The sequence below is a fragment of the Equus quagga genome, chromosome 8 (genome assembly GCF_021613505.1).
Source record: "Equus quagga isolate Etosha38 chromosome 8, UCLA_HA_Equagga_1.0, whole genome shotgun sequence".
NCBI lineage: Eukaryota > Metazoa > Chordata > Mammalia > Perissodactyla > Equidae > Equus > Equus quagga.
Window position 1 is genome coordinate 129,302,166 of NC_060274.1, and position 17,048 is coordinate 129,319,213.

Here is a 17,048-nt window from a genome sequence, read left to right on the forward strand (position 1 = left end):
CAAGTGCTGCTGATCTGGGGACCATGCTTCGAGGACCACTGACTTTGATAATTAAAGGTGGGCTGCAGAATCTGTTCCAGTCCTTCCTTCTCCTCTAGGGGCATGGGCTTTGGCTGACTTTGCCACAGAAGCCCAGTATCATCATTTCCGGTCTGCTGCTCTCTCTGGGCAGGCCCAGCCTCCCTGAGCGAGGGTGACAATAGGGAGTACATGCTGCCTAGATGGCTGCAGACCCAGTCTGGCATACGCAAGACCCGTGGAAATGGGCTCCCTGTCTCTGTCCACTCTTCGTTCAGCACAGGATGTGTCACCTGCACTGACATGAATGAACAGGCTCCGTGGCAGAAGCCACAGGTCAGCGGGGCTCACACACTCCCTGGGCACGCAAGCCGTGTAACCTCATCTATCCCCATTGCACAGAGTCGCATTCTTCCTCTGTTTGGCTTCATTGTTGGCGGCATCAGCACCTCCCAATGACATGACCAACTCTAATTCCCATTTACTTCCTTTGCGTTGAGATTTTCCTCATTGTAATGTCCCTCTAGATTCTCCCTCTGGTCAGTACTTCCCCTTCTCCCCTTCTGAGATATTGTGACTCGAGTCATAAGCATTTCATAGATTTCTCCTGCAGGTACGCTGGCTTCGACACTGGATCTTGACTGGTAAGAGGCATGCCCTTTGCCCCTTGCCTCAAGGAGCTCCAGCCCTGCTAACACAGACTTACAAAGGAGAACTGATAACACACAATGATTTGAGATAGGATGGCACGAATCGTGTGTGCTGGGAAGGTTACAGGAAGGAAAGATGGATGTGTTCTTGTGGAGGAGTTAGGGTCTGGGAGGTCTCTTCTCCCCCCTGTTTTCACCATTCTCTGTGGGGGCAGAGATGCCAAGAAGCCCACAGGGAAAGCAGGCGGTCTGCTCCTTCAGCCCTGGGACATCTCAGCTGGACTGGGCAGGTGCTGGGGTCCTGGTGCCTCCCCACCTGTGAGCTACCTTCCCCTTATGAAAATGCTGCCCCGTGTGAATGTGCACATCCCAGCCCCCACGGCGCCTCTGCAGAGGGGATTCAGCTGAAACTCTATGAAGGTGCCTTCTTCTGGGACGAGTCCTTTGTGGGTCCAGACCGTGAAAGGACACAAGACAGCTGGGCCTCCAGGCTGGCCCCAACTGTAGGGACACCTGCCTGAGGAGAACCTTACAAAGGCCCCCATTCTACCAAATTCAGAAATCATAGATGCTTCTCCAAGCAAAGCCCCGAAGAGAATTCAGCCCATTGGAGCCCTGAGTGCTCGAGTGTGGTTTTAACAAGAGGGAATCTGGTTTGGTGAGAAATTCCACTCAGATCTTGATTATTTTATTAAATATTAAATTCTTATATAAACTGTTCTGTTCTTGTGTAAACCATTGTGTTTTAAGGCTGTCCCCCAATTGTAGATCTGCTGATCGTCACGTCATTAAAACATCTACAGCTTTACTCTATCATTAGTGACTTTCTCTATAAATGCCTTCTCATTAGTCTTCCTTTTTAGAACCATCTTGGCCAGTTTTGTCCATTTCTTCTTGTATGTGAACTTTAGGATTATTTTATTACATGTCCCCCATCTCAGAAAAGAAACTCGCTGCATTTCTATTAGAATTAAATCCACTTCTTTAACAAATATTAAGTACTTACCGTGTGTGACGCACAGTGCAAGATGCTGAAGATGTAGGAACGAATAAGGCAGATGCATCTCTGCCCTCATGAAGCTTAAACATCATGAGTTCAGTTCTTCTCAAACTCATTATTATTTTGAAAAGTTTACCGTGTTTGGTCTCCTGTTGCAGAAACATGGTGCGTCTACGTTCTTCTTTCTTAGATGGTATCTTTCTGTTTCGTCACTTGTGATCTGTTGACACTTGTACTTTTGATATTTGCATTCAAATTGATGATCACATTGATGGTAGTTTGGGACTAGCTGTGGGTGAATTGATCTGGAGATCATCTTCTCACGTGTTGAGCCTTCTTTTCATTTTGAGCCTTTGATTTTGAATTGCCTTCAGTATGGGGGATATTCAAGTAGAGGCAGCTTTAAACAAGAAGATACTGGTTGTTCTAAACACGTTGCAATATTAAATGCCGTTAGAACAGCAGACAAATTTGATATCAACCTAAAGTTTGATTCTCTGTCAAAACTTATTTCCTTATTCCTGGATTGATGTGGCATTTCTTTTTCCTTAGAAACTTAAGATTCTGCCAGAACATATTTAGGTGTTTTATTAACTTCCCTAGAATATGGAATGTCCTTTTAATCTGCATTTTTGGGTCTTTTTTCCCCATGTCGACGGCTCTGTCTCTGTGTCTGAGGTGTTTGCTTCTCTTCCCATCACTCTGGTTTCTCCTTAAGAAGCACTTTCATTCCCAGGTGTGCAGACAATCTACCTTCCTCCACTTCACCTCTGTGACACCTTCCTCTGCCTTCTGGGAGAGACTCCCAAAATCTCCTCAATTTCTCTGAATCAAATTTCTCTAATTTTCCATTTTCATTTCTTTACGGTCCCCTTATCTCACCTCTTTCACCTCATCCTGTATTTTTAGGGTTCTTTTCTTCTCCTATGTTCCCAGCATAATTTCCCTTCCCTATGTCTGCACTGTTTGCATGACCTTCCTAGTTCTCTGCCTCGGAAAGGACAGACCCACCCACACCTGGTATTTGGCAACAGACAGGACATGAGAGTTACCTTTTACTCCACTCTCTCAACTTTTGGGTGCTGGTGAACCTTTCTCAGATGAAATCAGGGCAACACATCGTATAACCCATGTCCATCTGGTGTGCCTCTGCTGGGCGGAGTTGAGTTTTTTTTCTGCCATCTTTAGAACTTTTTTTTTGACCTGCTAAGTCAATTGGTGTACCTGATGATCTTTGGTAACCCATCTTCTGTGGACCATGTAGTAAAGGTTTGGCTTCCTAACTCTCCAGCTAGTGCAAGCCCAGCATTTCTGAGGAAGGATAGGACAATAGGGGCGTGACAAACATTTTCCTCCTGCTCTCTTGTGGCTTGTTTCATATGGCTGAGAAAACTCGAGCAGCCCATTGTTTGGTTTCGCCTGCTTCCATCTATGTGACAGTTGGAGATTTTCAGCATTTGTTTTTAGTGGTGTTGTGACTTTTCATCTTTTTTGTGTGTTTATAGGCATGTTATCACAAAGTTGGTAAAGGCTACCTCAGATTTGCTCCCTAGACACCACTGTGTGCTGGAAATCTCTCTTTATGTTTGTGGAGTCCACGCTTGATGTGGCCATATGTCTGTGCCATATGTGACAACCCGACAATCACCCCCGTAAATAGTCAGCAATAACTTGACACAGGCACCGCTTCAGTCCTTGACTCCAACCATACAATCAGAGTCTACTCCATTTCTCCTGCATGTAACCATTAAGCTAACAGCTTTGGAATTAGGAAAAATGGAAAATACATTCGGAACTAGGGAAACTTTTCTTATTCTTGTTAGAGATTTCTGCTTAGGGAAAGGTTCATTAAGTGGGCAAATGTTTTATTTTCCTTTCCATTAGCATGTGGTGTGACTATAAAACCTTATGTAGCAAAAGAATGTCATTCCATCCAAAGCGTCACCTCTCTCTGAGGCTTCATATCTCATCACCAAATGCTGCTGGGACTCCTTTAAAACCACCCCATTCTTGGCAATGCTTTATCTTCGCAAGTTGACTTGATTTTTTTAAATAACCAAAACATATTTGGCACCAAGCCTAGTCGTTGATGCAATTCATGGAGTTGGGAGATATTATTGGAGGCAAGATGTTGCTGTGTGGGTAAGGAGACCAATGTAAGGTTCAAAAGATGACTCAGGTGAAAGGTTCGAGAGTGTTCTGATGAATCAGAGCGTGACTGGAAGATGCGTGTAAACCCCAATGGTGAAGGAGCGCCATTTGCTTATGTGGAGGTGTATTGTGTAATCTTAATAGAGTCCTGAACAATTTTTATTATTTCAAGAGTTTTAAAAAACATTTCTTGCTATATTTCATCACCATAAAATCTCTAATGGTGGTATCAGTTCTTTTTGAAATTCTTATCAGACGTGAAGGAACTGAGTATTCAAGTTCCATATAAAATGAGCTGTAGAACCAGAGCTCTCATAGACCTCTGAGGGAAGCTGCATCCTGCGCCTGCATCCAGGGTGGTGTTCCACACCCCAGCAAGGGTCCACAGAGCTGGGCAAAGCGGGTCCACATTCAGCTGCCCTAATGTGTAGTACAATTATTTTTTTCCTTGTACAACATACCTCATATTACGAATTAGGACCTTAAAAAAAGGAGAGAGCACGATTGTAGCTCTCACTATGACTGGACACGTGGCTGCACTTCAGAAACTAACACACCTCTCTAGAGTGTGTTCTTGACTCCCTCTAGCCCCATGGACCAGGCTTGCCATCGCACTTCCATGTTTTGTGGCCAAGGACTTTAAACATGAACAATAAAATGGTTCTCTTGGCCACGCTCTCGCCGTTGATGCCGCAGACCCCAGCCCCATGCTATCCAACAGTACATGGCTCAGTGATGTTTCTTCTAGGATTGATTCCAAAGATCTCACTAAGGAGTTTATTACCAAAAGGGGAAAGTTGGCGTTCATCTATGTATTTCCAGTTATAATGTTTCTCATACCAAATTGGAAAACGGGAAAGATCAGAACAGCGTGTAGTCTTGACAAACAGTCTCCCCCTCTTTGACCCAACTTTAGCCAGGCTCCTCTAACCCCTCTTCCCAACGAGGCCTCGCTGTTTGGGCTTCTGTGTGCATCTTTGCGTCATGCAATTGTAGCAAGAATCCCATCAAGTCCGTTTAGCCAGGATCCCCCACCTCGACATCTGATCCCCTTTATCCACCCCACGACCCCCAGGTGACTTCTGATCACTGGCCTGCCTTCAGCAGGAATCCTGTCGGGGCAGTTTACCCAGAACCCGCCTCACCTCTGACATCTCCTCTCAGTAATTTTCCGTCCACTGACCCCACCTGCTCCTTGAGTGTAAATTCCCACTTTTGTATTCAGAGTTGAACCTGATCTCTCTCCCACTGCAAAACCCCATTGCAGTGGTCCCCACACCTACAGCGATGGTCCCGAATAAAGCCTGCCTTACCATTTTCACAAGGATCAGAGTAATTTTTTCTTTCATAACCAGTCTGTACGAAGATTGTGCAAAAGGACAAGATGAGAACTAGAAAGAGGCATAAGATGAATGAATCTTTCCAGCAAATGGAAACAAGAATGGTATGGAAGCCATGGAAAAAATAGTCATTCCAGGAGATCAGAGTTTTTGTCCTTGATTTCATCCAGATGAAATACATTTGCTGATAGAGTAAGTGCAGCTTCTCAGTGTGCCTTCACACACCACACCCTTGACATAAACATCTGCATCAGACAGGTCCCCTCGTCCAAAAAGACGGGAGTTAGCTCGTGTCCGTCCCCATAGCCCTTCCAGCTACTAATCTCTCTTCAATGTCTGTCCAAGAGGGACCCAAAGACCAGTTATGACAAAATTCAGAAATAAAATGCATTCCATGTGAAACAAGGTCTGCGTGCAGACCTCAAGTGATTTTTTTAAGGACCAAAGCTAAATAAATATTTCTATGCCTACAAATATTCAGGGAGCTGACCAAATCCCATGTTATAAATGCAGCTGCAAGCCTCAGGCAGTGAAGCGGACAGCAAAGCGGGATCCGCAGAGGACGCGGCGAAGAGGCCGTGTTACCTTTCTGGGTAGGAGCAATGAGAGGATGGGTGGGAGAGCAGATCCTGTCAACACACAGACCCAGGTCCCCGGGGCTACGCGGGCTTGCTGAGCAGATGGTATGAGCAGAAACAGCAGTGTTCCAGAAATCACAGAAACCGAGAGGGTTGAAAATCATAAAAGTTGGATTCTGCGTGAGTGACTCACCACCCCTCTCCTCAGTAGATCCACCAAGCCTTCGACGAGCAGCTCCCCAGCCTGCCCTCCTGGCCGAGCCAGAGGCCTTCACCGCGCACTCTTGACTTAGGTTCAGTTATTAAAAACTTCGATTAGCAGGTAAATTTGAGAGATAGGGGACATAACAGTTTAATCTCCTGGTTAACTGGGGCTTATCTGAAAGCACATGGTTATTTAAGGTTCTGTTGAAAATAGTTGTTGCATGTTCTCAGACCCCTCCCCAGCTTGCTAGGAGCTGTCCAGTGAATGTGCTGCCGTCTTCAGTGATAAGGGATCTTGTAAGACCGCCCAGAAGTCATTCTGAACAATAGATCTCATTATAGATAGAGATGGGGTAGGCAATGGAACATGTGTTCACTGGCCTCTGGAAGATTCTTGGAATTCACCTGAGGATATTCTTTTTGTGCACTTATTTTCTTGACATTTCCTTCTTCCTCTTAAATGTACTTTTTTCCCCCTTAAAAAGCCCATTTCTGGAGACCCCTGGGTAATTGTATTAGTTACCAGGAGCCCAGTACTCCTCATGCTCAGTGTCATGCACAGACACTGTGGTACTTTCAGGTTTGGGTAAAAGTGGGCAAGTGACATCAAGGATGTCAGACAAAGCCCGCCAGATGCCCAGAGTTGTGAACCAGTTTCCCTAATTAGCCAGAGAACACCACTGGGTGTCTTGTCCTTACAGGAGAGGGAAAAAGAAAACAGAGCCTTCCTTGGCAGGGCCCAGGAGCTTTTATGGCATTTTACACCCCCTGGGTGCTGCACTCTCCAGGCCCTTCCTGGTTCTTGCTCTCTCTGCCTCCTGTGTGACGTCCTCTCTGCTTCCAGTAACGCGAGGTGCATTCCTGGGCTGTGACATAAGAATCGTCAGTAGGACCACATCAGCCACAGCACGGCTTGTAAAACCTGCAGAGCAGAACCCGAATGCCATCACCCTCAGTGGATGGAATAGCTGGAGGTGTGGCCATGTTCTTTTACATACAACTCTTGAGGGAACCGCTCAGAAAGAACACAGTTCTGTACGGCTTATTCCAACACGTGTTAGTGACCCAGCTCGCATCAGAGTTCATTATCTTTGTTCATTCCCGAGAAACCCCATTTCAGAGCCTCGTGGGATGTCTCCGTCATCCCCAACATGCCCCGGTCCTTGGCCGCAGTGTCCAGGGCTGGGATGTGCCCATCTCCTGCTCCCTCGGCTCCTGCTGCACGGCTGATTCTGTGTGCTTGTGTGTTTGCAGGGAGTACTACGTCACCATGGTGAAATGGGCCACCAGCACCAAGGTCGCCGTGAACTGGTTGAGCCGGGCACAGAACGTGTCCATCCTCACCCTCTGCGACGCCACCACTGGGGTCTGCACAAAGGTACGTGGGCGGGAGCAAGAACTGAAGGCAGGAAGGTCGTCTTTGAGCCGTTTGGGTTTGATCACTACAGACAAACCACTGCTCAGCCAGCTGCTTGCTGGTCAGGGTAGCAACCTGCCTCTGGGTCTCTGTTTTGGTGCCACCTTGTGGATGAATTAACAACTGCTACAAAACTCAGGGCTAATCCTTTCAGTGCCTCCCGCCATAGGCCCTCCACAATTTGTAGATGTTTTTTCCCTTTATCCATGCCCACTGCTATTTCATCAAGGAGCTTTCTCTTAATTTTCCATTTGACACCCAGAGACGAGAAGGGACTGCCCTAGGCCCCAGGATGTGGGTGGAGCCAGCCCTGCAAGCTGGATTGCTCCATTTTTTCCTCCACCTGACCCAAGCCAGTCGGCCATCTGGGCTTGTCGGCCATGTTCCTAGGGGCCCTGGGTGGCTTAATGTGTAGTTAGAGGAGGCCAAGGTAGGGAAGACAAAATGAAAAGTGAAATGCACAGAGGGAGCAAAGAAAGAATGAAAACCTGGAGAAAGGCCTGGCAACCGTGCAAAGCGAGGGGGAGACCCACTCATTGCATCCAGGCCCCGCAGCGGCCCACTGTCCACCCTGTGGGCTCCATCTTCCACACTTCTAGGTCTAGCCACAAGAGGCACATCTCCTAGTGTTGGGTACCAAAGTCAACTAAAGCCAATTAAGAAATCCAGGCAGGTCTTTCAGACACTCTTTTTTGACTCTAAAATTTTATTTCCCAACTGAGGAGGGAAGGGGCTCGCAAAGCAGCTCTGTTGTGACTTGGCAGGCCCTGGAACAGTGGCCCTCATGGTGCTGCCTAAATATAGCTTTGAGGTGAGTTGCAGGGAGCTGTCATTGAGACTGAGGTCCTCAGGCGGGTCAGTGATCTGCCTTCTCTTTTAGTGTGATTTAGAGCAGATTCCAGATTATTCTGATGGGCTTGCTTGAGAGGAGGGAAGGAAAAAGTGGACACACAGCTAGAAAGCTGAGAATTGCCCATAATCTACGTCTTCTCTCACTTGTGCCCCTGATCTTGTGAGTGCCACCAGCAGAAACTCCATTGCCAATAGTCTGTGGATAACAGAACCCCCGCCCGCGGGTGGCAGGAGGGCAGATCAGCACCAGGGACAGCTCCGTGGCTCCTTGGGATGAAGGGTGCTGAATGGCTACATGCTGGTGTTTGGGTTTTGATTTGTTTTGTCTTCCATTATGCATCTTTCTCCACGGTTCTGTGACGGCTACTTTTCATATATGTTTTAACCCCTCTTAATGTTGTGTTCTACCAGGATTGTTGCTCAAAGTTGTGAACTGGACATTTGTCCACACACACCCCTGCACACACACGACACATAAATTCCTAAGACAATGTAGCAGCTGAGGTTTGCCTTTTAATGAGCACATGCCTGGTCAGAGGTGACCATCTAATGGACATGTGCGTCGTCAGAACTGACCATCGAGTGATAAAAGTTTACTGTCTTCCAAAGGGTTCCTACTTGCCATGGATTTGTCCTCATTGCTGGGGAGAGTGACATTTTTCTTGTTTGGGGACATTTGTGTTCAGCTCTAAGCCATAATAAGAGACAAAGAGGAGAGCCGGGGATGGCCTTCTCGCTGAGTGGGCCACCGTGCTGTCTGTGCTTTTGCAGCTACCGTGTAGGGGAATCAAATTGTTTCTGCACTGTTAGTCACAGACACAATACACGCAAAACATCCTTTCTCTAATGCTCTTATTTCATTTCAGAAACATGAGGATGAAAGTGAAGCCTGGCTCCACAGACAGGTAACTACCCCACATGCAAGTTCCCACATTCTCCGCCTGCACCAGCCACCAGACCCACCACTGCATGACTGTCAGAGCTTTTACAACAGCCGAACAGCTTCTCATGTTGAATCCTACGGGAATCCCCACATAGGCATGTCGATGTGGGTGGGTCTGGTGAGTGGGTGGGCTTCTCCGCTGTCTGGCACTGCTGCCTTCTGTGGTCCCTGAGCACTGCTGGAGACTCGTGGAGCCCCAGGGGAGGTGGCTTGAGAATCACCACTCTGGAGCATGGGCAGTGTTTGGTGAGACTTCAGTTCTCAGTTAGATGATGTCCTTTCAGCGAATTAAAAATGATGTGTCCATAAAAGTTGCCTAGATATGACCCACTATAGTAAAAAAAAGATGAAATGTGCCTGATACTGCTGTTTTTCTCAGCATGGTTTCATGGATGTTGCATTTGAAATAGACTCTGCTGTGGTTCAGTATGAACCTTTCTGGGGACCTGACTTTAGAACCATCCCTGGGTTTCCCATCCCTAACTCAGATAAGAAATGCATGGTAAACAGGCTCCAGGAACTTGAGATTAGAAGAGATCAGGAATGGTCTACAGTAACTCACTGTGTGACCAAAAAAAAAAATTAAACTTACACAAAAAATAAAACTCTCAGCGCTGGTATTTTCTTTCTTCAATTCTTTTTGTCTCATTCCACACCCTGACATTAGAAAGAACAGGTGAGAAAGTTTTTAATTCTTACTTCCTTTTCATCCTGCCTAATGGGATGAAAATTGTCTGAAAATTCTGTGGGAAAAATCTCACCAGATTTGAGTCTCAAGAATTACAGTGAAGAGAGCGCAGGTGTGCTTCTTTATTGACACGCTGGATCCCGTTTATGGTAATTAACTGAAGCTGGACCATACAACTATCAACAATGACTCTCCAGGAACATTCTAGCAACTCTGATGGGCATGCACTTCTTTTATCTATGGCACTAGCAATCTATCCCAGCCTTCCGTCAATTCTCTTGAGGTGGTAGCCTCATAAATGGATGCTATTCCTCTTAAATATGTCCTAGTTCTGTTTTGTGCCAGTCTTCTCCAAAAGGGAAAAGGCCCAAATGGCAGCATTTGTTTCCCTATGTGCAAGTTTGGGTGCTAAGTCCAAGCTAAGAAAATATCAAGAATGAGGAGTGCTTGGGAACCCTAAAATATTAGCTGGGAAGTTATGCTGGGACTCTGCTGGAATTATGCTGGGGAGCTCTTGAATGATATAAGCACAAACATCAGAAGCAATGTTACAATGTTCCTCTTACATCAGATGAAATGCCAGAGAAATTGAAATGAAAGGACTGGAAAAAATATCCATACCTATGTAGTCATCTTTCAACTAATATTTATGGATCGTACCAGGCGCCATGCCAGGCTTTGTGGATTTCAGAAAAGAATCAGCTACTTCCACTGAGCATATGTAGTGCCATGTGTCAGAAGACTCTTCCTTTTTATGACTGAATAATATTCCTAATATTCCACTATATGGATATACCACACTTTGTTCATCTGTTCATGGACGTTTAGTTTGTTTCCACCTTTTGGCCATTATGAACAGTGCTGCTAAGTGAAAGGAGCCAGACACAAAAGGCCACCCATTGTACAATTCCATTTAAGTGAAATATCCAGAATAAATGAATTCACGGAAACAGAAAGCTGTTTGGTGGTTGTCGGGGCTGGGGGGAGGGGAGAATGGGGAGTAACAGCTTACGGCTTACGGGGTTTTATTTGGGGTGATGGAAATCTTTTGGAACTAGATAGAGGTGATGGTTGCACAACATTGTGGTTGCACTAAACGCCACTGAATTGTCCACTCTTATTAAAATGACTTATTTTGTGCTATGTGAACTTCACCTCAACTTTTAAAAAAATGAATCAGCTAGAGCGGCAGTTCTCAAAAATGTCAAATGTAGAAAGGGAGACGAGCGGTGCCCATGAATTCCAAAGTGTGGCAAATGAGAGTAATCCTAAAATATGTTCAGAAAACGTATTTGGCCCTTGGCGGGGCTGGAAAGAGAGAAAACGGAGTGGGATGCGGAGGCAGCTGGGCCGGGACTGGACGTTACCTCGTGTGCAGAGTTTGTATTGAGTAGGAGGAGGTGAGGGACAAGGTTATCAAAGCAGCCCAGCAGCTGGTTTCTTTGGGGGCCGGCGGGGGCAGCTGGAAAGCCAGGGTCGGAGGGATCTGCTCCACTTCCCTGTCCTCGCCATCAGGGGTGCGCACACGGGAGCCGGCACCCTGGCTGCTGGTGGGTGGTTTGGAAGCCGTGGAGCTGGCCCCCTTTGCACATGTCTCTGCAGAGGGGCCACAGAGGCATGATCATTGCCGAGATTTTCCTGTATTTACTGACCAAACACGTGAGAACACCAGCCACATGCTGGACAGACAGCATGCACATGATTTGGGAAACCAGATCTTTCTAAGCAAAATCAAGTCAGCACTTAAATAGTAGCATAACGTAAAACTGTAATTCTTACACTTTAAAAGTGTAAACTTTAAAGCATTTACTAAGCAAACAGCTAACATTTAAAACAACCATTGAAAAATGAATAACGCCATCTGGAGTTGAAGACGTCACGTCCTACAAGAGAACTGATTCCTCCAAGATGGTGCTCTCCCTGGTCAGGTCCAGCTACCAGCCCCAGTTCCCAGCCACCCCCACTAGGCGGGTGCAATCCCACCCAGGGAGGCCGGGGAGGCCCACTCAGCATGGGCCTCTAGCTCCTGATTCCTTCAGAGCGCCATGGTCAGCAGGAAACTCCAATGTCAACAGTTTCTCATGACATTCCTTTTGAAGAGATTTTTCATAAAGGAATTCGTGGACCCTGTTTTTCAAAAATAATCTGTAGTGTCTCCGCATCCTTCAAGATACCATGAGGTCCGGGAGCACAAGTTAGCAACTTCTTTAAGGCTGACCCCCCGTCTGCTGCCGGTGAAGCTGCTGTGCCGCTGCAGGCTGATCCATCTCAGACGGCTCACAGATGCTCCCCCCAGCTGCCCAGGGCACAGTGTGGTTTGAGGAGAAGACTGGAGTCTGGAAAATCCTACCAAGCTCAGGGAGACCTAGTCCGCTTAGATCAATCACTCTTCTGAATGCTTGTCGCCAGGGAGGAGGTGAGCTGGAGCAATCCTGGGGCTGTGCATCTGAGCCCCCATCTCCTCATCTTTTCTTCCCATCTCCTTCTGAGGCCTCAGTAAGGATCCCCACAGGGACTCCCTGAGCCAACAAGAAGAGGCAACGTGTATGTGAGCGGAGACTCACCAAGTTCCCTCTCCTCTAGGAATATTCCATAAATAGGTAGTCCCTCCCACCAAACACATTCCCCATCACTGCTGCCTGTGACCTTGCAAAGTCAGTGCTGCTGCAAATCTACTAGGGATCCTGCACCAGGACCACCGGCGTTTGGTGCAGAACCCCGGAACCTGTCACTGTGGTTGAAGAGTCGGTCCTAGAGGTCTATTGCTGACCACCCGTCTTCTTTAACCAGGATTTTGGTTTTGTGATTTCAACATTGGGGCTGGGAGATTGGACAAGATGAATGCATCTGAACCATGGAAAGAACTGGCAGAAATGCTACAAGTAACTCACGAGGAATCTCTCACTAGTAAAAAGGACTCCTTCGTCACGAATCTGCTCTGAATGGGGGTGGGGAAACCAGGCATCGTATGTGGTAAATTCCCTGTAGCCAGAGAGACTGGAAACCCTCCCTCCAAATCCACGAGAGTCAGAACCAGGATTAAAATCTAGGTCTCCTACTCAAAAATCATTGCACTTTTTCACTAAAAATACATCGATTACACGAGAAACCCAGTCTGAGAGAGACTCAAAGGCTGGTACTCTGCCTGCCTACCGTGAAGTGTTCCACGGATCAATGTAAAGATGACATGAAGACGATCGAGGCCTTTTCAGTATAAAAACAATGCTTCTGGCCAGAATTAATTATTTATCACATTTATTCAGAGTATTTTTATCTGGTAAAAGCGCAAACATTTCCCCAGAAAATCGAGGCAACATTGCAGTGTCTGTCCTGCAGTTGGCAAATAGAAGTGCATTTAGAAAGCCAAATTTACTGCTGGTTTTTCCATTTCCTCTACATTTAAATACCATGCTTCCAACTCTAAATAGAAAAATAAATATTTGCAGATTAAAGGTTTCATTTTATTGCAAATATTCATGAAGATTAAATGTCATTTTAATCACATGTTAGTTTATTTCTCTGGGCATACCATATTTGCATGTCCTCATTCACGGCAGGGAAAATGAGTTTTCCTTGTGCCAGCTGGGGTTTATTTACCATTTGTTCTCATCCCGCCTTAGCGTGGAGCTCCTTGAATCAGAAAATGTATATCGGAGCCAACTAATTGGTGTTCGCGGATGGAAACTTTCAAACTGGAGCTGCAGAGAGCCTGAGATGCCTCCGTAGCAAAACCCCTTTTCGCCCTTCAAGGCGACAACCAACCCGCAGGGGGCTGGCAGGGGCTGAGCAGGGGCGGCTCAGCCCTGGGGGAGCCTGGCCGCACACGTCAGCCTTGGCTTTGAATCCAACCTGGAATTCCTTCCTCCGGGGAAAAGTGGGAATGTGGATTTTGTTTCCAGGGAAAAGCGACAGTAGATCGAGCAGACACGCGCCATCTGGAGAATGCCCGAGTGGAACTTTCCTCTAGTTAGAAGCCATGCAATGAGCACAGTGAGTCCCAGGAGGACTGTTTTTGCTCACCTACATTTCAGAATGTATAAAATCTGTCCTTGCTGGCTGTTTCTTTCTCTCTTTTTCATGTCTTCCTGGTGGGCTATTCAGTGTGAGCTGGATTCTGTTCAATAACAGAACAAAAGCTAGGATTGACAGAATAGAATTCATTTTTAGGTAAAATTGGGTTTCTGATTGTTTAGACTTATGTTCTTTATGATATATAATAAATGCCCCTGGAGAAATCTCGCAACCCGCCCTGGTTTCAAGGGGCCACGGTTAAGGGGAAGCCCGGCACTGAGCTCTCTGAGGGCTGGTCCTGCTCTGTCTGCGGAGCGTGGGGTACGCACAGGCCTGTTCTTTCCGCTGGTGCTTTGTGAAATGAGGGGAGCCTTTTCATCTGCCTCTGCTTAGGCCGCCGCCTCTGAATTCTTCATTATTCCTCTTTGAAAACTAAACATTTGACTCTTGGTTCCCAAGGAAAGAAAAGACCCCACACAGCGTTGATTCTCTCAACCACATCTCTCGTTAGAAATTACATAGAAAATGGATCTCAAAATGTAATCTATCTTGGTTCAACCTCTTCAACACAAAAGGAAGCTTTTTATAGACTTCATCAACTGCTTCCATCCGCAGAATGAAGAACCGGTGTTCTCCCAGGACGGCCGGAAGTTCTTCTTCGTCAGAGCAATCCCGCAGGGAGGCCAAGGGAAATTTTATCATATCACCGTGTCTTCGTCCCAGGTAAATCCTGCTGGTTTCCGAAACGGTTTTGCTGTGTTGGGCACGGCCCCTAGTGGCTGAGCGCTCTGCATGCACTTGTCACCCTCAAGGTCCCCAGAGCAAACCCTGGAAGGTAGGCTCCCCAAGGCGGGCAAAATGGGGCACTCATAAAGTCCAGAGGTTCTGATCAGGGCAGCGGGTCACATTCGCCCTTTCTACTATCTCTCAAAAATACAAATGACACCTCTGACGACATCAGAGGAAACCGGCGTTTGGGTACAAGCCGAGGACTTGTGTCGCCTACTTTGTATGATGATCCTGTGCTCACCAGCCTTTCCCCCCACCTGCTGGGGTGACCCCATACACTCTCCCCTCGAGGCGGGGCCCCAGTGCACTGGTGGCTCCCCATGGTCCAGCCTCCCAAGGCATCCCACCTCCACTTGTAGCCAAATGCAGGTATTATCCTGTCATGGTGTTGCTACCAACTGTCACTGACCTGATCCTGGGTCTGATGGGTTGAGAGCAGAACACCACTGAGTGGGGAATTTCGGAGCTCACTGTTTACGAATTTGGACCCAAAAGCAGACAGCCCGGTGAATGCTGTCTCCTGTGAAGCCATCACCCGAGGGAACCTGCCCACCTGCTCGAGAGATGCTGCCCCAGCACCAGACTTTCAGGGAACTCTGCCCTTAGGAAGAAGGCGGAGAGGGGTGTGGCATTTCCATGATCACAACCCTCATCCTTGGTGTGTAGATTCCATGTTTGAAGGCAGACTGAAGTTATTTGGGATCAGGGCAGGTGAATAAAATTTGGTTTTAAAAAAGTTATCAAAAATATTCTCTGGATATTGCGCCGGCCCCAGTGGCCTGGTGGTTAAGTTCAGTGCACTCCACTTCGGCAGCCCCATTCAGTTCCAGGGCACAGACCTACACCACTTGTCTGTCAGTGGCCATGCTGTGGCCGCAGCTCACATGCAAAAAGAGGAAGATTGGCAATGGATGTTAGCTCAGGTGAATGTTCCTCAGCAAAAAAAAAAAAACAACAAAAAAAAGCCTAGTATAAAAAAATATTTTGTGGATATAAAGTAGAAGGCTCATATTTATGATATAGCCCAAACTGCGATTTCAAAAGAAAAATTCCAAGAATGTCCCACGTAAGATCATCTTCAATGAACAGGAGCAGAGGCTGGGCTGTGACTCCATGGTGGGATCATGTTTACTCAGAGGCTTAGACACAGACGTTGTAGTTGTCTACCCATTAATTACATGACTTATAGACAGTCTGCAGACTGGCTCCCATTCATCTGTTTATCCCTGTGGTCTTCAGGCTATGGCCCCAATTCCTATGCTTTCTCATTTTGGACCACTTTAATCAAGATTTAAAGATGTTTTGATCTTTTCACTCAGCCCCATCTCTGAATTCGTCCATGTGACCAGCATTTGCTGAGTACCTATGAAACATTCCAGCAGGAAGCAGGTCCCCCACCCGCCACTCAGGAGGGCACCCACTCCCCAGGAGACCCTGGGGTCCCCACTGCCTTCCAGAACCCCCTGCTCTCCAGAGGATCTCCCTTGTCCGGAGACTTCCGTTTCTGTTTGCCTTGGACCCTTCACCCAATTTAATCACCATTTGATTAGCACCTGCCTCCCGGGCTCCTGCCTCCCGGGCACCTGCCTCCCAGGCATCTCCCTCCCAGGCACCTGCCTCCCATGGCACCTGCCTCCCACGGCACCTACCTCCCGGGCTCCTGCCTCCCACGGCACCTGCCTCCCATGGCACCTACCTCCCGGGCTTCTGCCTCCCGGGCACCTGCCATCCAGAACAGCCAGCCTGTGGCTCGCACCTCGGCACTTCCACACCCCATTTCAAATCGTCGTTCCTGTCGAGGCAGTCATGTCTTTCCTTCTCTTATGACTTATTGTCCTAATTACTCTGCTCTGGGAGGCACTTCGGGACAGACAGTGTGTGTGCAATGTGCAGCACTCGATAAAAGGGTTTTAAACCATCCTTGTAAATGATGGCAGAGAATGACAGAAGAGCCGGAATCTTTCCTTCCTTCCTTCATTTTTTCTCTATATATCCTTGCCCTGTTTCATCTGCCTCCCCATGTTTCTCTCTTGCCTCCCTCCTTGTCCTCCTATGGTAATGACTCTACTGATTAGATTTACGAATTGTAAGGGAGCAACGTCAGCAGCCATGAAGCGTTGGTGCTTCCTTCTGACGCGTGTGTGGCGGTGGGAGGAACTGGCAACCGAGGTCGAGTTGATAAGTGCCACAGACATGAACTACGTGATTCTCTCCGTTGCTCAAAGTCAGAGAAGGGAAGAGGGCTGTGGCCTGGGGGTGGTCAGCCGAGGCCGCGTGGAAGGGGCTGGATCTCAGCCAGCCTCGGAGGAGAGGACCAGGCGGCGTGAGGCAGACAGCACCCCCCACCCCGAGAGGCTGGCTGCCTCCTATCTGAGGGGCTCCAGGGTTCACAAGCAAAGCCTGGGTC

General features: G+C 47.5%; 1 protein-coding gene across 1 annotated transcript in view; it reads left to right on the forward strand.

Annotated features, from left to right (window-relative positions):
• DPP6 (dipeptidyl peptidase like 6) overlaps nt 1-17,048 on the forward strand; it is a 753,509-nt gene that overhangs the window by 658,038 nt on the left and 78,423 nt on the right. Inside the window, exons 11-13 of the mRNA XM_046670129.1 lie at nt 7,196-7,319; nt 9,077-9,115; nt 14,468-14,575. Of these exons, the coding sequence (XP_046526085.1) occupies nt 7,196-7,319; nt 9,077-9,115; nt 14,468-14,575 (271 nt within the window). The remainder of the gene's footprint in view (nt 1-7,195; nt 7,320-9,076; nt 9,116-14,467; nt 14,576-17,048) is intronic.